At 36.9% G+C, this 25370-nt stretch overlaps 1 protein-coding gene across 4 annotated transcripts in view; it reads right to left on the reverse strand.

The window, feature by feature from the left end:
• Positions 1-25370, reverse strand: part of CADM2 (cell adhesion molecule 2) — a 1288026-nt gene that overhangs the window by 78339 nt on the left and 1184317 nt on the right. For 2 of the 4 annotated variants that reach the window (XM_056807165.1, XM_056807164.1), the window contains one exon: positions 4063-4182. The exons of the other annotated variants lie outside the window; for them this stretch is intronic. In XM_056807165.1, coding sequence (XP_056663143.1) covers positions 4063-4182 — 120 coding nt within the window. The remainder of the gene's footprint in view (positions 1-4062; positions 4183-25370) is intronic. 4 annotated transcript variants of the gene reach the window in all.

Here is a 25370-nt window from a genome sequence, read left to right on the forward strand (position 1 = left end):
ATTCTCATATAACCATTATTTCCTGGGATCCTTTACTCGTATGCCATGAGGGAGATCATGGTCATGTTGAGCTTAAGCTCCTTTACCATTCTTCATACTTTTGGGACTACTTCATTTTACACTGGAAGCCCTTTTGTATCCCTCCTTTTAATCTTTAAGTTTCATATTATGTTAGCAAAAGCATAAATGGCTGACATTTGTATAAATGGCTGTAAACTCGAATTTATGGCAAACAAGAATTCTTAATCTGTAAAGTAGTTGTAATCTATACTAATTATTATCATTGCCCTGGGAAGTTAAATGACTTCTCTGAGAGCACAGAGATAGTGTCAGAGCTGGTTTTCAGCTTGGATTTATCCACCTTACTTCAAGTACAGAACTCTTTAAATAACTAACCTTTATTTAAATGATAACATTTGAAATAAGTATATTATAATTTTATTTTAACTGTATTGAATACTTTCCCAATCAAGTGATGGTACCTATAATTTCATGACAAAATAAAAATAGTCTGATTATTAAAGTCATAGGTCTATTCATTTGTCATTACTATCTTGAATATAACATTGTTCTCTATTTCAGCTATTCTATTTACAGAAAGATGATACTTACCTTAGGCTTTTTTATAATAATATGGAATACCTAATTTTCCTTTAACTCTGAGATTCAAATATTAGTTTCTTTGTGGCCTTTCTTCTTCTTCTTCTTCTTCTTCTTCTTCTTCTTCTTCTTCTTCTTCTTCTTCTCCTTCTCCTTCTCCTTCTCCTTCTCCTTCTCTTCCTTCTTCTTCTTCTTCTTCTTCTTCTTCTTCTTCTTCTTCTTCTTCTTCTTCTTCTTCTTCTTCTTCTTCTTCTTCTTCTTCTTCTTCTCCTTCTCCTTCTCCTTCTCCTTCTTCTTCTTCTTCTTCTCCTTCTCCTTCTCCTTCTCCTTCTCCTTCTCCTTCTCCTTCTCCTTCTCCTTCTCCTTCTTCTCCTTCTCCTTCTCCTTCTCCTTCTCCTTCTCCTTCTCCTTCTTCTCCTTCTCCTTCTTCTCCTTCTCCTTCTCCTTCTCCTCCTCCTCCTCCTCCTCCTCCTCCTCCTCCTCCTCCTCCTCCTCCTTCTCCTTCTTCTTCTTCTCTCTTATTCCTTCTCCTTTCACCTTACTCTTCCTTCTCTTCCTATTTCCTTGGCATTTTCACTTTCCCAATAACCTTCAAAATACCTTGATTTTTACACATTATGGATGTTTTAAAATAGTCAAATGTGAAGACTGTCATGTGGTTATTATTAGTCAAGTTTGATGGTGTCAATTTCCTTCATTTCCTTTTGATTCCCAGTGTAGCCACAGCTATAAGTTCCTGAATTTGTTTTTAATTAGTATTTGATTTTTTAAATCTAAAATGAAATCAAGCAGTGATATTAACAGTTCAAGAGTAAAAATGGAAACATTAACAGTGATTAATTTGTATTCATTTATTAAATATACATGTATAAAACAGTATCTGCACTTAGGAGAGATTTACTTTAAATGCTATACAAAGCAAATTATTTAGATTACAGTAGCTAATTTCCATAAGAACAAGGGTTTTTTAAAAGCTAGAAACTTTATAGCATTCTTTTTCTTTAATTTTATCTATTCTAATTTCTACTATGTGACTTTGAAATGTCTTTGGCTAATTTATAAGGCAATACCTTCCTTTCAAACATCAAATTGAACTTAAAAGCTCCAAGTTAATGGGTAATGCCTAACCAAAGAAATGCCACTTAACTCTTGAGGCATACAGTGTAAAAGTCACAATGTATGACTAGGAGGATGACTCAGACTCAATTATATTAAATAGAACATTAATGATGCAGGTGGATTTAGTAACATTCCCCATCAAGCTACTTCTTTAAAATAGGACAGGTGATATGCACACATTAAACATCTCTGGTGTCATTTTTTTCTCTTGAAATAGATCAGACAAATTGCCCCTTGAAATTATATAATCACATTTCATTTCCAATGTGTTTAATGTTTTGTAAAAATATATATTGGAGCAAATCCTACTAGCAAAAAAAAAATCGCACAACTACTCATTTCTGGAGGGAATTCAATAGGCCAGAGAATTTTTACATGTTAATGTCCTCAACAGTGTTCTTGAGGCTTATGGTAATAATGTTTAAAAACTGAGAATGTACTATGTTTTCACAAGTAATTTGAAGTCACAACCTATGCAAAATACCACTGAACTATGGGAAAGATACCCTTAATTTCATTTTTTAAGGAAAAACAATCATGGCTCCAAGTGCATTTTCAGTGGGATCAATGTATTTTGAGAATACATCACTTCAGAAGTCACTTTCTATGGAAATATGCACAATTATTAGAGTAAAGAACTTTGCTAACTAAAGATTGCAAAGGCAAATGAACTTGAAAAGAAATGAACTAGACAAGTAGTCTAATTCCTGTATTTTATGAACAGTCACTTTTGTTCAGAATAACGAGGGTTTGATTAATTTTATTCTTCCTTCAAATCAACCAACAAGCCAAATATTAACATTGCCACCTATTTTCATATATAGACACAGACAAATAAAAATTACGATGGGGTTGACTGGGGACCACAGTGTCCATTAGATAACATAAATCCTTAGTCACAAAGCACGTAAAGAGGAAACATTTTAAGTTTTTAAAATGTTTGCTTACCCATTTTTCCACTTTCGTTTCATCTCAACGTCCAGCTAAAACCAGGTTTTGAAAGCTCTCAGATGTGACAGTATGGTTTGGATGAACCATAATTAGCCATATTAAAATAAGTGTGTGGGCAGTTTGAACTAGTCCTGTCGTTCTAGTCACTAGTCTCAGTCTGAATGTGCCCTAACAGGACGCCAGTCTGATACCTGAATGGATGTGCGTACATATATATTTACCTGGTGACCAATGTGTCTCCTTATTCCAATTGGGATGTTTTCCCAAAGCAAGGGCAGGAAATGGACAATTCCACAAAGTGAACCGAATCCCAAGAATGTATTAACTCACGTCAGGCAAACTTTTATAAAGGGAAGGAAGAGAAAACCGTGCAAAGAAAGGCACCGTGTTTAGGTGAATATACCTACCCAATAGTTGAATTAGGAATGAAAGAAAAAGATTGACTAGATTGAGAAACATCCAACAACACCGAAGTGAAAATGATCAGCTTAACACATATTAGTGAGTCAATATGACAAAACAGACAACACACGAGACAGAAACAGGCTTAACTGAGAATGAGAGAGATTTAGATACAACTTGTGCTAAGATTAATTTCAAAAGCAACTTCCCCCCTAATATCATTTCCTAGACAAACTCTACCCCCTGCCTAGGGATCCTTGGCTGAATGTCAAGGAATACTTTATTTTCTTTCCTAACATTATAATTGATCCATCATGTCCCTGAAGTTCAGTAAAATTCTCAAACCATGCTTCCTGAGGTAGTTTTCCCTCAGAGAAAGGCAACAATAATGCTGCTCATTAAGCTAGTGGCAGGGGAAACTCATGGGGACAAGCACTGCAAAACACTAGGACCACCACATTTTGTATCAGTAGAAAGGAAAGGCATCCGGTGAGTCGCTTTTGAGGACTCACAGACAAGAACTACACCCACTATCGTAGGGACTGCATCTCCTTCTGAACAAATTCATCCCTGCGGGAATTTGAATATGGTTTCAGAATTAAAATTCATTAAATAATCATGAAAGTAGCAAGAGAAAACCTCCTGTACAATTCAAAATCTGATTTTTTCCTTTATGAAAAAACAGCATCACCATATATTTGGAATTAACATGCATTTCATATAAAAATAGCACCTTAAGTTTCCGAAATAAAATAAACGTTTTCTGACTTCAAAACTTGTTGAAGTTTCATAAACGGGGGTAAGAAAAGAAAATGTGTTGCCCTTTTCATCCAATTTAAATAATGAACAATGATTTTGGTGTCTATTACTTCATAAAGTTATTTTCTATTTCTAAAATCTCGTCTTTCCAGGTTTTTGCTCTCTTTTGAACCACGCTACGTCTCCATTTTCTCATGTTTTCCAGGCCATAACAAAAGAAGCATACTGTACCTCTTCTGCTGCTGGTTGTTGAAGATGTGGTTGTAGTGGCTGATATGGGAACAGAAGTTGTGACTGTTGCAGTGGTAAGGGAGGGGATGATAGTGGTAGAAAGCAAAGTGTTGGAAACATCTGGTGAGTGGAAAAAACAAAACGTAAAACAAAATAATATCATGCAAACGAAAGAAACATAATCACGGTTCAAATTATATGTACATATATATTACATGTAAGTTTAACATTAATTTGCTTGAATGGACTATTTCAGGTAAAATATTTCACCAAACAATTCTTGGCATTCTGTCACTCATTTTCATGCTCCAACCGAAGAGGGGAAACTTTAGAATTGTTTGGAACTGAAAAGAATTGTTTTTCTTATCAATGAAGAGTGAAATTTAAATGACAAGAATTCCATTTTCCCCCAAATTGGACCATTTAAAGGGTCCCACAGAGGGGAAGTAAAATAAAACATGCCATGTCAGAAAGAAGACAAAAAAACACACAAAGACACACATATGTAAATAAAAGAAAAGCAACACCACCATATTAAATCAAAGAAAACAATGTTAACAATGGATAGGCATGTTAAATAATTTTTCTTTTAGGCAAACTTAATGAAAGGAAACAGGATGAAAAAAAGACTTTAGTAACTTTAAAAGGAGGCCATATATTTGCATTTCGTCCTCCCCAAGAATATTTTTAAATTACATGGTTCTGTTGATGTTCATTGTTCTCCTTGTAGTTCTTACCCCGGTTAGCTGGTGACATCTTCTGTATAGTTCCCTGGAACTAGTATATCAGCAGAATTATTTAAATATATATATGTATATATATGGTTTAACAGTTAATCTTCTGAAATAATGAACATTTTAGAATTACAATCGCTGGTAGTCAATGGGGTAGACGGTTCAATGGCAGCATTTATTCCCCAAGCCCTCAATGAGTCAATTATGCGGATGAATTCATAAAAAGAGAGCAGCCACGCATAGAACTCTATCTGGGACATCACACTCCAACTCAGCGTGTTCTTTTTTTCAAGATTTGAGTCTACCTAAAACAGGCACGTTCCAGATCAGAAGAAAAGGTCAGACCTAATAGCAAGAGTAATAAAAATCCGTCTGCTTCTGTCTCAGAAGCCATCGTGCTACAAACAGAGCCTGGAGTTCTTGGTCTGTTCTGGAGGACCCAAGTTTTACCTGAGGTAGATGGAAATTCTGTCTCCGTGTAAACAGGCATGTAATTTGCCAAGCGAGGCAATTTAGAAACAGAGTTCACAAATTACTAGTAATTACTGTGCTAGGGTTTTGATTTCCTGTGTTTACCACAACAGTCTCTTTTTCAGGTTGGTTGACAGATTAGTTTGCTATTAAAAAGTTTCCCATCATACACTCAGCTGAACTCTGAGTCGCCCCCCAAGTTCCCTGTTCCTTTGCACTCGTTTCAGAGCCTACCGGCAGTATTCTCGGCACTGGGGATGCTATCACTCACTCATCCGGATTATTGATGTTTACACCTGTGTTTCAACAGGAGAAATACTCCTCAGCCTGCTAAATGGAGAAAACAACCTTCCACAAACTTCGTGGAGCTCCATTAATCACTGGGGAAAGCTCTGGTACTGCCTGCAGAGGGGCCGCCATGATCATGAAATGGAAGGAGTTTTGGACAAGCATTGCAAAGGAATGTTTCCAAACGTCTATTTCCTGTTCCCTGATTCTTACCACACTTTCTTCTTATTGAGTGTGACCTGCTTTATTAAAAAGATGTTAGAGGGCCAGGGAAGTGGAGAGAACACCGATGAGACTCATTAGATGAAAAGTCTCTATGTGGGGATTACTTGGAACAGAAATGCTAAATCTGCAAACAACTAAGGCGAGAGTTTGTTCATAATTTGTCCTTCACAATTATTTGTTAAATGAATACATAAAACACTGCCTTCCAGTGTTACGGGTTCTCAGAATACACAACAAAATTAATTCTATGGACTTAAACATGCAAATCTACTAACTCGATTCTATTGTTTTTTTTTTTGTCTCTTTAGCTTCTGTACCATCCAGTTTATTTAAAGTATAGTTGTTAGCTGCTGAACACTGATTCCGATTCCAGTACATCATAAAATGAATCGTCCCATAGCAGTTGTATCATCTCATTCTTAGAACTCAGAATACACTGGTTTATTTGAAATTAAACTTTGTTGTGGGTTCAATTTCTCTAGTTTTGTAGAGTCGTATGCATTGGTAGGATCTCGTATTTGAAAAAATCAGCTGCTCAATATATTTCCAAATAATAAATAATTTTCTTTTTAAATAAGTAAAGTAATTGTCTAATTATTTTAATATAAAATGGACCTTTAGAAACTCTTTCTCCAATCATTAAAAGTTAGCCAACTTGTAATAAACTTATTTGATGTTTACAATTTTTTAGGTGATTTCATATTTTAAATGGCAAAAATCATGTAAAATTATAGGGACAAGTTAAATGTTGGGGTAGCATAAACTCTTTTCTTTAGGCAAGACTAATAGGTAAAGAAGAATTTATATGTTTTTGAATTGCACATAGAGTAGATGGATTTCGTTTTCTCCTAGTCAAGTTCTTGGTCTAACTTCACTATATGTGAATACGTTTTATCCTCATTACCTTTTTTTTTACTTTTACTATTTCCTATTCTCTCTTTTAGGTTAAGTGTTTCCAGCATCATTCACTTTTTATTTCTAGATACCGCGTACTAACTTTATCTAAAAGAGTGGCTCTTTTAAGTAATCAAGACTTCTACTTTGTCCACATTGTAGAGCTTAAAAGCGGATGCCAGACCCTCATAGGACACTGTTCAGGAATAAGTTAACTGGGACAATTTTATTGCAGGTTCTATTTGAAATACCTCCATTTATAACAATACTTTCCAAAGAATTGTACTTTATTATGGATTTTTCTTCATTCGAATGAACACAGAAGTATAAAGATATGTTCTATATTGGATTGTATTACCTTTGCTAGACAATATTCATCATATAAAAGTCTGAGCAGTCTTTTTACTATTTTGCTTTTTGGGAAAAAAAATGCAGAACCAAATTTCTCCAATATAAATTTTGGCAAATATATCATGCAAGCAACCAAAGGATCCTAAAATGGTAAATGTAGTTATAGTGCGGTTTTTTGGGACAGATTTATATTAAGATAATTGTATTTTCTCATTTTTCCCATTATGAAATTGAAGAAATAATATTGGGGGGGGAATCTATAATTGCTTAAATACCAAAAAACAATGGCATACAACCTACTACCAGATATTATCCTGAATAATTCCCCAAATATTTCAATGTATCTATAATTTTGTCAGTGTAAGCATTGTCTCCAATAAATTTAGACAAGAATATATCCATGCTGTCTATGTGTCACATTCTTCCTTAAGTTTGCTAAAGAGGGCATCATGCCTATACATTTATTTCCTGATATCCTAAAGTGACCAATGAAGCATTTGGCTTTGCTTTATTAGGTCTCTTATTCTCTTGCCACGTTATTTGCCACACTTTTTGTTCCTATGTTTCTTTATTGATAGATTTTTATAATCGTGTCACTAATTTTTTTTGCATAAAAATGCCTTGCTTGGAAAAATACCTGAAAAAATCAACATTTAGTCTGTGAGTTGGAAAAGAATGAAAATCATTTTTCTTCCAAGCTTCTCCACATGCACAGAAGAGTCAAGGAATCATGATAGACAAAACATGTCCTAACCAAAAAGGATGTTTTCGATGGTGAAATGATTCTCAAACTACTCTGTGGAAGGTTTTACTAAATAGATGCTTCATTTCCAAAGGGAATATCTATGTAGGCTGACCCCCTAGAAACCCTATTTTTCTCAGTTCTAGACCTCTACAGTGTCTCCTGGACGTCTCTAGCAAAACCTTCCCCACTGCACTGTACTCTGAATTTTTTACTTTGCCTCTGAAACAACTTTGGGGTTTGAGAAACTAGCTTTGGTCTTAACTTGCTCAGTTCCAGATCTCCGCAGTGCATCCTGCTGATCTCCAACCAGTTTTTGGTCTGTGAGTGCCTTCCTTCTCTATTCCATGTCCAGCTCTTCTTGCCATAAGCCTAGAACGTGAGCTACTTAAGACGAGCTTGCTTGCTTTTATTTCTGTCCCCAGCACTTAGCACGGTGCCTGTCAAATAGTAAATAAACCTTTTATCCATGTTATTGAATATTCATTTGACTATCACCGGTGCGATGATCATTTCTGAGTAATTGATCACAATAGAGTTGTCACAACACTAGAACACTCTTATTAATTGAGTCCTATTGATGAATTTCTGAAGAAACCCTTTCTGGGATTTTTCGCAGACCATATGTTGGGAAAAACACGCTTCTCAACAGTGTCTGAAGTCGATCCGATTATCTGATGCGAGGTGCGTAGTGGCAGAGACTCACAGAGACCGACCATCGTAATAAGGACTTTTATGTGTCCCCACGCAGTAGTAAATGCAAGAAGACATTTCAACAGGAAGGTGGAGAAACTCATTAACATTTTATTAAACATTCGTTGATGGCTGAAGTGATCACGAAAGGACTGATATATGACAATCATTCTTTTTAGTTTTCTTACCTACAGAATTTTAATTGTGATGAAATATATTTTCAGTCTGATTACTGAAGAATTACCATGAAGGTGTAGCGTTAATATTTAACAAAATGACTCAGTATCTCCGAGCTGAATACACACATAGCGCTACCCCATACACACAGCACCTACTCAATATAAAAGAAGCTTGAAAAAGTCGATGATTAGTGAATGTTGGGTTGTGAATCAATACAAATCTGACACTCTATAATAAATAGCCTGTGTGCCTTTATAGCCTTAGTTTGTCACCGTCATATATAACTGGTCTCTCCTTCGGACTGGCTGTCTAAAAGGAGATTTGGGTGCTTTGAGTGAGGCAAATGGAGATTTCTTGGTTCTTTTGTACAGAACAGAAAAAAGGGTATGTTTGGGAATGCAGTTTCTTTGTTTGAAGTCCTGATGTACTTTATAAGGATAAACACTGGAAAGATTCTTTAATACTCATAATCTATCTGAATGGGAAAAGAAAATCCAAACTCTCCCAGGCTTCTCAGGAAAACCTGTTGCTAAAATTATAGGACAAAACAGAACCTACAGAACCGTGTTCTGAATCATGGACTGTGCCTTTATCTTGACCAATCACAGGTGTCAAATTTATTGGTCTTCATTACCTAAAGGGATCTCTAGACTCATCTTGGCAGTAGTGCAGATCACAGTTCATCCAAGCTTTCTCAGCTCATGAGAAAATTGTTCATATTCTCCAAAATGCTCAACATGCTGGTGAAACGTGCTATAAGTCTTTCATATCATGTGGACACTAGTATAGTGCAAAGGCACTCTGTGTGCTCATTCTTAGTCTCGCCACATGACTGGCCGATTACTTTTTAGCTCATTCATCTTTTTTGGTACTTCTTTTATGACCTTTTTTTAAATATAAAAGTCGTTGCTGATAATATTTATTCTTTGTACTACCGTACACTTTTCTCTATTTAACCCTCAATATTGATTCTTCAGGTATCACTGTATTCCATTATTCACAGCTATGATGCACCAAAAATAGTCCTGGCAAAATTTCATTTTTTTGGTTTAAGGAGAATTTTGGGCATCAAAAGCACTGCATAATTTCCCAAATGAAATCCAAGTTCCCACCTCCTATTTAATTCTGGGGCCAGTTTACTTTCCATTAAAGCATCTTTCTAAGATGTAGGGAGTGATAGACAGGCTTATAGGCTATCCATTCAACTAAATGATGGCATAACTTTAAACAAAAGTTCTGGACTTTAAACATCCCTTCCTTCTTTGCATACTCTTATTTTTCCTGTATGAATAGCTGCACTACACTCTTTTGAGTGGGTGTAGATCTCATTTAGGGGACTTTGCAGTGTTCCAATTCTTGATGTAATTAGCACAATGTCAGCTATGAGTGTGTGACCAACCAAAGGACCTGGTAATTTACAGGAAGATTTTCATTCAATTGTATAATGTTAGACAAGATTCATTACAGTAGCAAATACTCTTGTTGAGCATATATTGTACCTCACTTGTTAATAATAATCAGATGATTATGTAACAAACTTGGTTTTACTGTAATTATCAAAAATCTTGTATAAATACAAAGTGTAAAATCAATAACTTTGGTTACATCAAATTAAAAAGGTTTTGTACAAACAAAACCAATGTAACCAAATTGAGAAGGGAAGCAACAAATTGGGAAACAATCTTCATAAAAACTTCTGACAAAGGTTTAATTACCCAAATTTATAAAGAACTAAATCAATTGTACAAAAAATCAAGCCATTCTCCAATTGATAAATGGGCAAGGGACATGGATAGGCAGTTTTCAGATAAAGAAATCAAAACTATTAATAAGCACATGAAAAAGTGTTCTAAATCTCTTATAATCAGAGAGATGCAAATCAAAACCACTCTGAGGTATCACCTCACACCTAGCAGATTGGCTAACATGACAGCAAAGGAAAGTAATGAATGCTGGAGGGGATGTGGCAAAGTAGGGACATTAATGCATTGCTGGTGGAGTTGTGAATTGATCCAGCCATTCTGGAGGGCAATTTGGAACTATGCCCAAAGGGTGATAAAAGACTGTCTGACCTTTGATCTAGCCATAGCACTGCTGGGTTTGTACCCCAAAGAGATCATAAGGAAAAAGACTTGTACCAGAATATTCATAGCTGCACTCTTTGTGGTGGCCAAAAATTGGAAAATGAGGGGATGCCCATCAATTGGGGAATGGCCGAGCAAATTGTGGTACATGTTGGTGATGGAATACTATTGTGCTCAAAGGAATAATGAACTGGAGGAATTCCATGTGAACTGGAACAATCTCCAGGAATTGATGCAGAGTGAGAGGAGCAGAACCAGGAAAACATTATACACAGAGACTGATACACTGTGATACAATCGAAGGTGATGGACTCCTCCATTAGTATCAATGCAATTTCCCTGAACAATCTGCAGGGATCTAAAAAATACTACCCACAAGCAGAGGGCAAACTGTGGGAGTAAAAACACTGATGAAAAGCAATTTCTTGACTACAGGGGTGGAGGAGATATGACTGAGGAGAGACTCTAAATGAACACTATAATGCAAATTCCAACAACAGGGAAATGGGTTCGAGTCAAGAATACATGTGATACCCAGTGGAATCGCGCGTAGGCTGTGGGAGAGGTGAAGGGAGGGGGGGGGGGAAGCAAATTATCTTTGTTTCCAATGAATAATGTTTGGAAATGACTAAATAAAATAATGTTTAAAAAACTTGTATAAATAATATATGTATGGGAAACTTTTTTTCAGAATAGACTTTGAGGCTGCACTTTGGAATAATTCATCAAAAATCTGTTTATAGTCTACAAATAGTAGACACAACAGGATGTTAATTCTTTGTATTTTTCTTTGATTATGTGGCTGTAAAATCTGATATCCTGTAGAATGTCATTTTTGTAAGCCTATCTTTTCTTTTCTCAAGTTTGTTTTTTTTTAAACCCTTACCTTCCATCTTGGAGTCAAAACTGTGTATTCGTTCCAAGGCAGAAGAGCGGTAAGGGCTAGGCAATGGGGGTTAAGTAACTTGCCCAGGGTCACACAGCTGGGAAGAGTCTGAGGCCAATTTGAACCTAGGACCTCCCGTCTCTAGGCCTAACTCTCCATCCACTGAGCTACCCAGATGCCCCCTCTCAAATTTTTATCAAGAATACTTTCTTTCAAACTATGTATAGAAATGAGAAAGTAAACATATGGTTTGATAAATGATAATAACCTCCAGACTCCTTTTTGGGGTGATGAATGGGGTTGATGTGTTTTTTATCCAATTTATTCAGTGTGTCCTCTTTTAATTATTTTCAAAATTAACTTCTCAACATTCCTAAAAATGGATCATATCCACCCTGTGCTTCCTCTTTATGAAGCTAATTTGGTCTAGAGCTTCTTGTCTTGAACTTCTTTAGAAACATTTCATTTTTTCATACGTGACAAAAGGGACAAAAGTAGTCATAGAATCCACATGTGGTATTTCTGCCATTCTTGATTAAAAATAGTTTGCAATAAACATATTGAAATCTTTTCCATTTTTCCTCTATTGCTTTACCTCTAATTTCATTTTTAAATGATCTTGGAATAAATTGGCCCAACTTGTCACATATCAAGATTTTTCCTGGAGAATTAGTTTTCCATCCACTTTTCCTATTTTATTGGATCACAAAGAATGTGACAGAGGAGTAAAGTCATGCAAGCTAGAAAATTAGAAAGGATCTACACTGTGAAAGTCTTTGAATACCTTAACAGAGCATTTTATAACTGGTCCTGGAGGTAGTAGGGAAGCATGAACTTATTTAGGATGAGAAGGGGGGAACATGGCCAGATCTTGGGAGTGGTAGGATTTGGGAAATCATTTTGGCCATCAAGTGGTAAATATATGGCAATGAGGAGTGACATATGACAGAATGATTAATCAGAAAGGTGAAGCAACAGTGCACGCATGAATTATTCAGAATCTGCATCAAGGTGGTGATCCTGTAAATGAAGAAAAGGGTAAATACATGCCAAAGACATTGGGAAGGGAGCAGAGTTAGCATCAGAATGGATATGTGGCATTTTAGATGATGACGTGAGTACTAGGGCTATGAACAATAATAGAGAAGTTTAGAAGAAGAAAGTGTGGAGAGGAGTAATGAATTCTCTTTACGATATGTTTCCTCATTTGTAAGCTAGGGAGAATAAGAGTATTTACCTTTTGGGTTGTTTTAAGGATCAAAAGAATTGATGTACATCAAAAGTTTTGCCAATGTTGAGGGGTCATGCAAATGCTTATGACCTCCAATTCTGTATCTTCAACACTGACATATCTTCCATGCTGGAGTTTGTCATTTCCAACTGTTTGCAAGACTTTTAGCCGTCATGTTAAACACAACAGGATCACCCCTAGTCCCTCTTGCCACCTTCCCTATTTTATTAGTGGTAGCCTCATTCTCAATCATCCAGGCTCATCTTTCTCTCCCCACTTTCTTTCATTTCTACATCTAATTAATCACCAAGTCCTACTGATTCAAGCTTCACCATGTTTTTATGTTTTTCATCTCCCTTTTAGTTCTTATTGTCACTAACCCAATTCAATTTCTCCTGACCTTAAATGTTTATTTATTGTACTAAGTTTATAAGTTGGCTTTCTATTCCCATTTTTGTTCCTTGTCAATTATTTCTTTCTACTATAGCTATCATATTCATCTTCCTATATCCTGTCTTTGATTATGTCACTTCCGGAACAAATATCTACAGTTGTCTCACAATGGTTACCAGATATAATGTATATTTCTAAGCCAAGTATTCTGGGATAGAAAGTAGCAACAATGGACTTTGCCTGCATAATCACACAGTACTTTCCTGAACAGACCTCTCTGCTCTAACTAAAGGAATATACTCACCTCTCCAAAATGTTTTATAGTTTATTACCTTTAAACATGTTGCTACTCTGACCCCAAATAGTGTTCCTTCCCTATCCCTGTCTCCCTGTTTCCTTTAACCCATACTTCAACTCAATCCCCAATTTTTTTTATTAATTACCCCTAAGTGCCAGGTACTATTTTCTAAGATGCATGTAGAGAGGCAAAAGTAGTGATCACTCAGTCTTAGAAAACTTACACTGCACTGTGGAAGCTTCAAGGTTCCTTTCAGTTCCCACCTCCACTGTGAAGACTTTCTAGGACAGTCCAGTTATCAGAGAATTTTTTGTTTTCTCTGAATTCATAATGCATTTATGAGGTATTTGTTCACATACTAAGCAAAGTAGACCATAAGATTCTACAGGACATTTCTGGCTCTGGCTCTCTCCCTCCTTTCACATTACATTAAACATTTCTTTGTATATAATGTTGATTTATTGATGAATAGAAACTTATCAAATATAATGCTATTACTAAAAACACAGGTCATTCATAGGACCCATTGCTTCTGAAACATGAATAATTGCAAATCTATTGTCTCCCTTTAAAGTGATTGAATCATATGTCAAATGGGCAATTTCTGTTAATCATCAAATCTGATGGACTACTCCAAGAATAAAGACTCGTAGAATCAGATTCTGGATTCTGATTTTTAATATTTCTCTTTTTATGTATTGCTGCTCATCACCTCTCTGGCCAATATGAAATATGTTCTTATTCCCTTCCTCCCTCCTCCTGCTTCTCTCTGTCCCTCCATCCCTCTCTCTCTCTCTCTCTCCCCCCTCTCTCTCCACCCTTACCTACCAAGATATAAATAATAAAACTTATTTTGTCATTGAAGCTTATTAGAGCACAACAAACTCTGTATAACCTTGTCAAAATAAAATCAGCTGGTACATGAACTGTGTGCAATTAAACGAAGAGTGGGATTGCTGATGCTTGGTTTGTTGTTGTTGTTTGTTTGTTTGTAACTAGCATTTCAGGTGAAAGGTATGCTTTGTTCTCTTCACGTGTAATGTATGGCAATTTCTAACTTGTCAGCATGCTTTGTTCTGTGGCAGGCTTACTTTTCACAAATGACTTTCTGGCCCATTGAGGATAACGTGGGTTCTAGCAACAGAGAAGTCTCCAGAGTCACTGAAGGACACGTTGCATTGGTTTGCCAGAGGTAGACAGGTATTTAAGGAAAATGGGACTGTTAGTTATCATGTGGCTAGAATGCACATCAGCAGGTTTTCAGTAACTGAAGTGTACTCCAAAATGAGCTAAATCCAAACCAATGATTTCTAAAAACAAAAGTTGACCCAGTAGAAGATATATACATAGCTATAAAATGTAAATTATATCTAAGTATATATTTGTAACATCTTCCATATATGTGTCTGTGTATATATATATATATATATATAAATTTTGTACGCATGCACACATGGGGAAGTGGGATGGGTAGCTAGCTAGCAAGCTAGCAGTGGATAGAGTATCCTTCTTGATGGTAGAAAGACTAATGCTTCTGTGAGACACTGGGCAAATCACTTAACCTTGGTTACTTAAGTTTCTCAACCATAAAATGGAGCTAGAGAAAGAGATGGTGAATCCCTCCAGTATCTCTCCCAAGAAAGCTCCAAATGTGGTCAATATGACTGAAAAATTAGACGAGAGAGAGAGAGAGAGAGAGAGAGAGAGAGAGAGAGAGAGAGAGAGAGAGAGAGAGAGAGAGAGAGAGAGAGTGGGAGAGAGAGAGAGAGAGAGAGAGAGATCCTTAATAATCTGAGAAGCAATTTGATATATATGGAAATTCCTGGCTTTGGTATCTGAAGGTCAAGATTCATGACTTGATCATCTTTGTGGCTTCACACAATTGATTTAACTGGTTGATCTTGTACATTATTTTCAATTCCTATTTCATAGATTAATATTATATGGTATAGATGAAAATGTTTTCTCAATATAAAAATATTATATATTCATGTATTCATTCAACAAACCTTAATTAAAAACCTGCATGTACTACATGCCAGCAATAGAAAGACAAGAAGGAAACAGTGCCTACGTTCAAAGACATTTTATGATGTTCTACATTATAATATAAATTTTATCAACCAGTTTATAAGCACTTCAATGAAGCTGGTGGATATATCTGACATGAAAGCTGAAATAGGTATTTCTTATATTTAATTTTTCTTTGTATTCTAATTGCTTAATAAATGCTTGCTAATGAATTTATTTTTTCAATTAGATCAATTTTCTGTTGTGTTTCTTCTGTCAAAAGCAAGCAAAAATAACACTGCTCTTATTAATGAGGTAATAGTTTAAAATTAAGTGCTACCATAATGCCTTAATATCTTCTCCAGAATAATAAAGTATCTTCATCTATGAAATAAAGATGTCTTAAAACTTTAAAAATATCTATTTCTTCCACTTTAGCCTTTCTACTAGCTGCAGTCATAAAATGAAATACAATGAAAAATTGCTTTTGAAAAATTTAAAATATTCCAATTTCATATGATGGGTAGTAGCCAATAGTCCAATCAACATATATAATTATAAGGGATGTTTGTGCATAAATCGATCTTTTTGCTCAAATTGGATCTGAAAAATGAATTCATATTCTTTTAGATATCTATTTATTGCTAAAAATATAAAATTAATGCATACTTAAATTATTAAAGAAGAGCTAAACTCTTAAATAATCATCCCAGTCTTCCACAGAATTCTCATACCTTGGTAACTTTTGGGCATCATTCAAATATAAAAATACAATTTTAAAAATAAAAATCATAATCTAGAGCTAATCATTTATATATTTATTCCATAGTATAGCAACATCATATTAGTTCACCCATAATTAGAAAGACTCAATTTAAGTATGAATCAACATATGTGAAACTTTGATACGAATGGATCATAAAGAGGCTTCCTTTTCTAAGTATGTGTGTATCTGCAGACATACACAGTGTATCCTTGACACATCAAACTAAATCATTTGATGTGTGGAAATTTTTATTTTTCTTTGATTATGATACAAGTTCATGACCACAATGGACCATTTCAAAATATCCAGGTCCCAAGTGGAATTTTGTCCCTACTCTAAATTACTTACTTTAAAAAAATATAATGATTAAATGTCGTAACAATTTTGGAGGTATATAATTCATCCATGGAGTTTCCATGTGAATATTTATATGAGTATATATATGTACATATATGTTTGTGTGTACATATTATGTTAATTTATGGGCACCCATTAAGGATTAAAATTTAGAAAAATTGAAATCAATAAACATTATGCCCCATGTATATCTTATTTGAGATCATCTTTCTCCTGCTATAGCCTAATTGTGATCTATGTGCCTGTTTAGATATTCAGGTTACTCATCGTTTTGTTAATCTAGCAATTATTACAATTCGCCTTACATTCTCCTTGATCCCTTTTCCTGATTAGTATATTGTCTCTAGAAAATAGCAATAGCAGCTCCCAGGAGTTGTAATCCAAAGGTCCTCAGGGCATAACTAAACTATGGTACACTAGCTGGCAGAACAGTTGCTGTTTCTGTAGAATCAAGAAGTTGAAATTCCAGTAATTAAAATAAGTATGCAAGTTGTTGCATTCCAATTTCTTCATATATGTAGCCAGTTTGAAAAAGGCCCTAAAATACAAAATGCTCCCAAATGCAATAGCAAAATTAGCAATTACAGTGAAAATTTACACTATAACTATGTCAAAGCACAAGGGGAAATGTAAAATGTTATAGAAGTTATTGTTAAAAGCTGTCCACCTTATTATTTTAGAAAGGCTGTACTTTCTGCATGTACATATTATGGCAATAAAACTACCTACTTTGACACGTGGATACAAAACAAAGATGAAACCAAGGGAAGGGAAACTGTGGAATAATGAAAGTTTCTCTTTGATTCACCTCGTTGCCAATTTCCATGAATAGTCTCTCTCCTCCTGTGTCTTTCCACCATGCTCAATGTTCTTTAGTATGTTTTTAATCCCTTACCTTTTGCCTTAGAATGAATACTAAATATTGGTTCCAAGGCAGTAGAGTAGCATGGGCTAGGCAATTGGGGTTAAGTGACTTGGGCTCACACAGCCAAGAAGGATTTGAGACCAGATTTGAACCAAGGAACTCCCGTCTCCAGGACTGGCTGTGTTATCCACGGAGTCACCCAGCCACTCCAGTTTTCTCCTGTAGTACTTATTCCTTTCTGATAGAGAAAAGCAAACCAATAAACAAAATATAATCAGGAGATGATGATTTTAAAGTGATCCTTCCAAAAGGTATTCATTTTTTAAGAGGACATCAATGAAAATAAAATATTTTAACCAAAGTAATTAATGTCCCAAAATGTAATTTCTGGCTGGGGGAATTAGGTTTCAGCAGGAGTTCTCAAAGTCTTAGTAGTTCTCAGATTACAAGACAGGGGAAGAGAACAAGCATTTACACAGTAACCACGGTGTGCTGGGCATCATGCTAAGAACTTTATAAATATTATCTTATTAGATCCTCAGAACGACTCTGAGAAGTAGGTGGTTTGATTATCTACATTTTACGGCTGGAACAACTAAGGCAAATAGAGATGAAGTGGTTTGCCTGTCTAAATCCAAATTTGAATCCATTTGATGGGCATTTGATTCCAAGCCCAGGTCAATATCCAGGGCATCATCTAGCTACCTCCTTACTTCAGCTAGGAGTCTGCTTCTTGTGCATACCCAGCTGATCAGGTTTGATGTACCAAGGATTATTTCATTCATCAGAATTTGTTGGAAGTCAAGAAAAGGTAATAGTATATCAGTTTGCAAAGTCGTGTTTGCTACCAAAAAAGAAAGGACCACAGAGGCAGTCTCAGATATATGAACAATAATTTCAGGTGTGTGCTAAAAGGTAGAAGATGTATTAGGTAGAAATTAATAAATGTCACTGATATGGAAATAGTCCTAGTCCTTGGCAGCATCTTGTAAATGTACCCTCTTCTTCCTCCAACAGGACAAAACCAGAAACATACCTAGACAAATTGGTTCATGTCAGAGTGGCCCCAGGATACCCAGTCTAACCTTTATTTATCTTCATCAGAGTATCTCCAAGGAGTCTTAATTCTGCCCTGGGAACCCAGGACTTCTGCTACTTTTGGTCTTTTAGGGATTTTTCCAGTCCAAAGAGCCTCTTCTTGACTTTAGAGAGTCAGGGAAATGGTCGTTTCATTTTGCTCTGTTTTGAATCCATCTTTTACTATTATTTCTTCTACTTAAAACTGGTTTCTGCAAAAATTACATAAAGTGCTGAGTGATTCTACAATGCAAACTATCCTGCTATTTCTGGAAATCAGGAAGTCGGAATCATTTTCTCCACAATCACGGTACGAAGCTGGTCATATTTCATTAATTTGATTTCCGCACCATAAAGATTGTTGTATGCATACACAAGGCAGAAAGGCCTTGATCCAAATTGGTACAGCATCACAGCTTGATGAGGCAGTAATGGCAAAGGAGTATAGCATCTACTCATCCCCTTATTCTTTACTGACTCCTGACCCAATAGGAAGAATCCGAAATGTTTGGTGGAAACATTAAGTAGTGTCTCAGCTCGTCTTTCAAAAAGAGCACAGAGGACTTTTGTGCCTCAATATTCCCATCAGTTCATGAAGGTACTAACGAACACGGGCATCCTGTCCATCTCTTTGAACTGAATTTGTGCTGTGGCAGCTGTTTAGCTTCATTAATTCATGCCATGGGTTCATCTTAAGCCAAAGAAATTGAATTTAGCCTCAGTATTGGAGTTATTTTTTAAATACGTGCAATATTGAATATAATGCTCCTGGATTCACAAGTTTTACATCATTTCACTTCTTTTCTTCTGGACCTAATGCTATCTATATTCATTCAGTCAGAGGGTCTCATTTTCCTTTAGGGAGCTCTTTTTTCTCCACTTGGTCCAGCCTATAAATGAAGTGTTTTACCTGAAGTAATTAAAAAGAAGACAGCTTTAAGATTCGTCCAGCTGGCTCACTGACTGGAAAATCTTAGCCTGACCTCAGAGAAAATGTCAACCATGTACTTCTCCATTGCTATACTTGTTAATCTATATGGAGAGAATTTTTCTACTACAAAACAAACAAACAAACCCAAAAAAAGCCACAGTTCATATTTTCTATGTTTTTTAAAAACCCTTAGCTTCCATCTTAGAATCAAGACTGTGTATTGGTTCTAAGGCAGATGAGTGGTCAGGGCTAGGCAAAGGAGGTCAAGTGACTTGCCCAGGGTCACACAGCTGGATGGATCTGGGGCCAGATTTGTATCTAGGACATCCCATCTCTAGATCCACCTTGCTCCCCCAATTTTTCCAGTTATGTTTTTAAGAGAAGCTGCTCCAAAAGGAAGAAATTGGCAATAAGCACGCAGAATTAATTCATGAACCAATAGTCTATTTTCATGTGAAGTGAGAGATTTTACTGCTGAATTCCCTTTGTGTGTTTTATTGACTTTCTATATGTTTGGAATCCAATCGCTCTTTGCCCTGTATTGAACAAGATTCTGTCTCTTGGTTTCATTTTATTACACAAGCATTATATAATATCTTTATCTCATAGTATAACTGTGAAATCAAAAAACAGGTTAGGGTTCGCTAAGTATCTCCTATTTCATTTCTGGGCAGCTATAGCGGTCATGTTTAGGTCATGAGAGAGAATACTAATTACTTAGTCTAGTGATAGATGAATTATCAAACACAGAGATGCATTTCTCATTCCGGTTTGATTTAAAATCCTTGTTAACGTTTAAACCATTAAGAAGCTTGGAGTGCACACTTTAACGTTTGAAGAATTTGGATTTATTGTGTAAGACTGGACATGCCCGCCTTGTTGTCCCGTTTCTCACTTTTCCAGTTGCTACGCTGCTAATGTTGAGGATGGCTTTGAAGGCTGATGAGGGGACTTCATTTTCAAAGCCTAACTAATTCCATCTCCCACAACTGTGCCAATTCTCAGGGGCTGCATGGACCCATCAAGATCTCAAGTCCTATGCTTTATTGATGGTAAAACCCAATTATCTCCAAGGACTGGGCTTTCTAGTTGAACCTTAGCTAACTCTTCTAAAGAAAGTAGAAGGGAACTCAAGATAAAGTCGAAATTCTTACTAAATTGAAAGAAAAGGATCGCTTCTGTGACCCAAGCTGTCTGTCTTTCATGGCAAGCGAGCCATGTGAAATGCGGCAGCACCCAGGAAGTAGACCTGCATTTAGGCTCTAGTGTCTGAAAGAGATAGATGTCTGAGTGAGCAACGGAAGCCCGGCTTTGTACCACAGTCTGTAATCTCTTCATGTACACCTTTCTGTCTCAGAGTATTTTCTTGACATTTATTATTAACAATAAAAGCTGAGAGAAATGAAAGTAGCAGCTGTATTGATTCGGTAAAACTGGAGAGGCACACTTAATCGCCTGATACCTTCACCAGACCAAAATACACAAACTTCTCTCACAACCATATTCTTTCCTACTATTAAAAAATAAAAACCCAACACAGTGTTTTATCTGATTCTCCTATATTACTGGTAGAGACACATAGACTGCTGCTGTTCGTTAAAGCAATCTGGAGGAGGAAAACAATAGTATTCATTCCTAGGAGTAAAAAAAAGACAGCATTGCTTTTTATAGACACCTATTCCGAGGTACCAAGAACAATTCGGTGTGCTTGATGTGTGCAGACAATTTGCATACCATCTTATTTTTAGCAATGGACAATTTTATGATTATGTTAAACCTCATTGTACAGAAAGGCTAGATGGCAAAATAGAACTCGGGGAAATGAACTCTCCTATTGACCCGGGGAAAAGTGACAACAAATAGAACAGAATTAGATAATCCAGAAGGAAGAAAAATGATGAAGAAGACTCGGCAGAAATCTGAGGAACAATGACAAAATGTTGCAACAAAGTTAGAGTAGGAACAAAGACACTGATTATTATATTGATGGCTTTGGGATGTCACGGAAATGTCACCACTTCCAATGGTGCTCTCAAGTCTTTGCCGAGCCTTCTCTTGGTCATGAGGAAAACACTACAATTTTAGTCTATTATACATGTGTATGTACATGTATATTTTAGATGTGACCACATATATAATGTATACATATATATGTATGTTAAATGTATAAAAAGTGCCCTTTAAAAGCCCTTTAATAAATACTTTCTTACTTGTCAAGGGGAAAGAAAGGGCAGCTAAAGGCAAGACCATGTTAGAATATGAACTCCTTTGTACAAATCTTACAGAATAGGATGTTAGAAGAATGTGAGAAGTATCGCTGCATAAAACAGAAAGAGTGAAGGGGAAAACCAGTTCAATGAACATTTAGTGAGAGAACCAATTAAGCAGCCATTCCAAGGGCATCTGCAAATGCAAACGGAAGGACAACTAAAAGAAGAAAATGAAAAAGATCAGAAAAGATTTTCCAAGCATACTTTTTCATCATCAAAGACAGTGGTGACATCACTAATATTACAATACTGGATATGCTTGTAGAAATGATACTAAAGAGAACAACTGCATGAGAAGTATTTGCATTGGAAGAAAAGTCTTCAGAAAGGAAATCTGAGCAGTGCAGATATTAGGAGAACAATTCACAAATTTTCTGAAGGAAGGAAAAATACTGAAGGGGTATATATGGAGGAGGATCTTGGACTTATTAATAATATCCCCAACTGGTAAAGAAATGGATCAACAATTACTGATCTATATGCTTATTTTCCTATCAGCACAAGTGTTGGGGTGACACTCAATGGAAGTTTGGTTAGGGAACGGGCAAGATTTTACTATCACATCATTGAAATAAGTATATAGATATAACCCTGTCCTTATTTGTTAATTATTTTAAAATTTTGAATGGATAGGGCAGAATTTTGCCTTAAAGGATCGATTTTAACCCATTTTTCAAGTTCATAATTATAGGAAAAATAAATTGGTATACCAAGTGAGAGAAAAATGTTGACAACCCCTCCCCTCCCTTTCCTTTCCCTCTCCCTCTCCCTTTCTCCCTCCTCCTTCTCCCCTTACCCCCCCCCTCTCTCTCTCACACACACACACACACACACACACACACCTAATCAAGACTCTGCAAAAGTGAATCTTAACCAAGCTACTACTAAAAGGTGTTTCTAACCCTTGGACTTTAGGTTTGCTACTGCAACATTAATTTGCTCTGGTACCTTTATTTCTCCACTGGGTTCTACATTTTCCTCTTTCAGTATCTCCTCAGGTGGGAAAAGAGTTGGACACTCATGGTTTCCATGACAATGCACACACACACACACAAACATACATGCACGCGTGCATCCAGGTATGTACTTTTAAAATAAATAATCCCCTATTACAATACACAGAAATAAACACAAACTTTAGGTCATAAAAATAATTGCTTCAGATAAGAATCAGAGTTGGACTCCATGAAACTATCTTTTACATCTGTATCCTTGTGGAATGGAAAATATTTCCTATGATGCCATTTGTGAAGATGTGTCTGTAACAACTTTTATCTGTGTTGTAGAAAAGCCTCCAGAACTCAACACCGCATTGAAGTCACCAGATCATTTGATGTGCCATTCTTCTGTGAACATCATGAACTCTCTTACTGGACATATGGCTTAGAGTTTCAAGGCAACTATCGAGGTTTGGAGCCAACAGAAACAGTCGTGGACGTTGAGTCCAATACTTTCATTTTAAGTGTGGAAACTGAGGAAAAGAGATGGTTAGTGGCCTATGTAGAATCTCAAAGCTCACCAATGGTTGAGGCATCATTTGAATCTGGATCTTCCTGACTCTTAAGGTCAATGCCTAAACCACAATGAAATAGTGCCCTATAGTTTATTTACGAGGAAAGCCAAGTCATCACAAATTCCTCAGGTTCCAAGTCTTATGTTCTTTTTCTCTACAAAATGTAAGAGCTTGGGTATTCTTGATATGCTTTTTCTACCTGCACTGACTGTGGGAAATTTGATTTGGTGCATTATTACTTATTAACCAGTCTTAGCCCTTCATATATATTTTGAAGATAACATTCACTAGATGGCTGTATGTGTGTGTATATGTGTGTGTGTGTGTTGCATAAAGTCAAACTCTGTTTCAGTGTTTTGGGTCTGGATTAATCATGGCAGGCAATAGGAGGTTAATAACCTAAAATTTCAGTTTTATCAGCCTTTGCCATGCCAGATGCCTGAAAGAACTGGTAAGTAGCTTTATTTCTTTGTTCAAGATTTTCCAAAAATTCAGAATAGGAATGAAACAAAGCATAGAGGTGATGTAATGGATAAACTTGAGTCAGAAAGACCCAAGTTCAAATCCATCCTCAATTACTAGCTTTGTTACCCTGGGCAAGTCACTTAAGCTCTCTTTGCCTCCATTTCCTCAACTATAAAATGGGGATAATAATAGTATCTACCTCCAAAAGTTTCTAAGGGAGGATCAAATAAGATATCATTTTTAAAATATTAAATGCAGTACCTAGTCGATAAAGGAGCTTATTTCTTTCCCCTCACCTCCAATAAATACACAGGCTTTGAGCCCCCATCACTGTAACAAACGTAACAAAGGGATAGAAAGAACAAAATGGTAGAGTATAACATGTTGGCACACTTAATCATCGTCAGGATATTTCCAGATTGTTACAAAGTTCTTAGCTTCTCCTGTCATTAGAAGGAACCACTTCAGCTTTGGATTTCTGGACTCTTTAAGAAAAGATGGCAATGTAGTGATGCTGACCACAGTAGAGAATCTCCAGTTTTTCAGCTGGCTCCGGTCTAGAATGGGAATGATTTAGAGGTGACTAATATCAGGCTAAGGGTCTGGTTTTCATCAGCTCCTTCCCTGGCAGCACCTCCTGGATGACAGTTTCGTGTTGTGAGCTGAGGCTGTAGAGCGGGTTTGCAAAGGGGCCATTAGGAGGATGGCGTGTCTGTAACACACAATGGCAGCCATGACACAATTAAAGGCGGTCACTTCCGCTGGGACCCAAAGGAGAAAAGGCTCGCCAGCGGAATGGCTCTGGAGGACAGCTCGTTTCCCAGGGAAGTGTCCAGAGCTCCATCGATAGGGCCTGGGCCGCTGTGCCCGCTGAGGTCCATGGAATGATCCCGCGAGAGCAAAAGCAGCCAAAGAAGACAAAGACGGGCAAAGTGCGCCCAAGTGCTCGCTTCTCGCTCTGATCCGAGGCCTGCAGCACTCATTCGAGATGAAGATGCTCTCGGACTGCGGCATTCCGAGGGCTCTGAAATGGCTAAAGCACTAACGGGAGAGAACAGCATCTCCTCTTCTACAGCGAGCGTCTGATGACGCGTCGCCCGTGTGCGGAGGGAAAACGTTATTTTGTAACGACCCTGAATGACGTCTTTAAAACCCGCCCCGGAACCACTGTTGAACTTCCGGCACTGCTCTAGCAGCGTGAATAGCCTTGATCCCCGGGGCGCCTTGGAGGAGCTGTGCGTGGGGAAGCAAAGCCCCGAATGCCGGCGTGCCGAGTGCTTAGAGTCTGTATTAGAAGCATGCCCACTGCCAGAGCTCCAAAGGTAGCCCGGCTATTTGGGGCGCCCTGCCGCCGGCCAGCTTGCAAACACTGCCCAAACATAGACATTCTCTCCACTTGATACTACAAAATACAGACGGCACCCTTGCCCAAAATTGCACTGGCTGGCTGGCAGCGCCCTTTTAGCTCTGCATTCTGCAGCCCCGAGCTTTCACAGCACGGCCACGTGCTCCACACAGGACCCCGGCCCCGGTGACTAGCTATTAAGGAAAGGGACGTTGGACGCTTAAGGGAGAAGGAACTCC

The sequence above is a fragment of the Monodelphis domestica genome, chromosome 8 (assembly GCF_027887165.1).
Source record: "Monodelphis domestica isolate mMonDom1 chromosome 8, mMonDom1.pri, whole genome shotgun sequence".
Lineage (NCBI taxonomy): Eukaryota > Metazoa > Chordata > Mammalia > Didelphimorphia > Didelphidae > Monodelphis > Monodelphis domestica.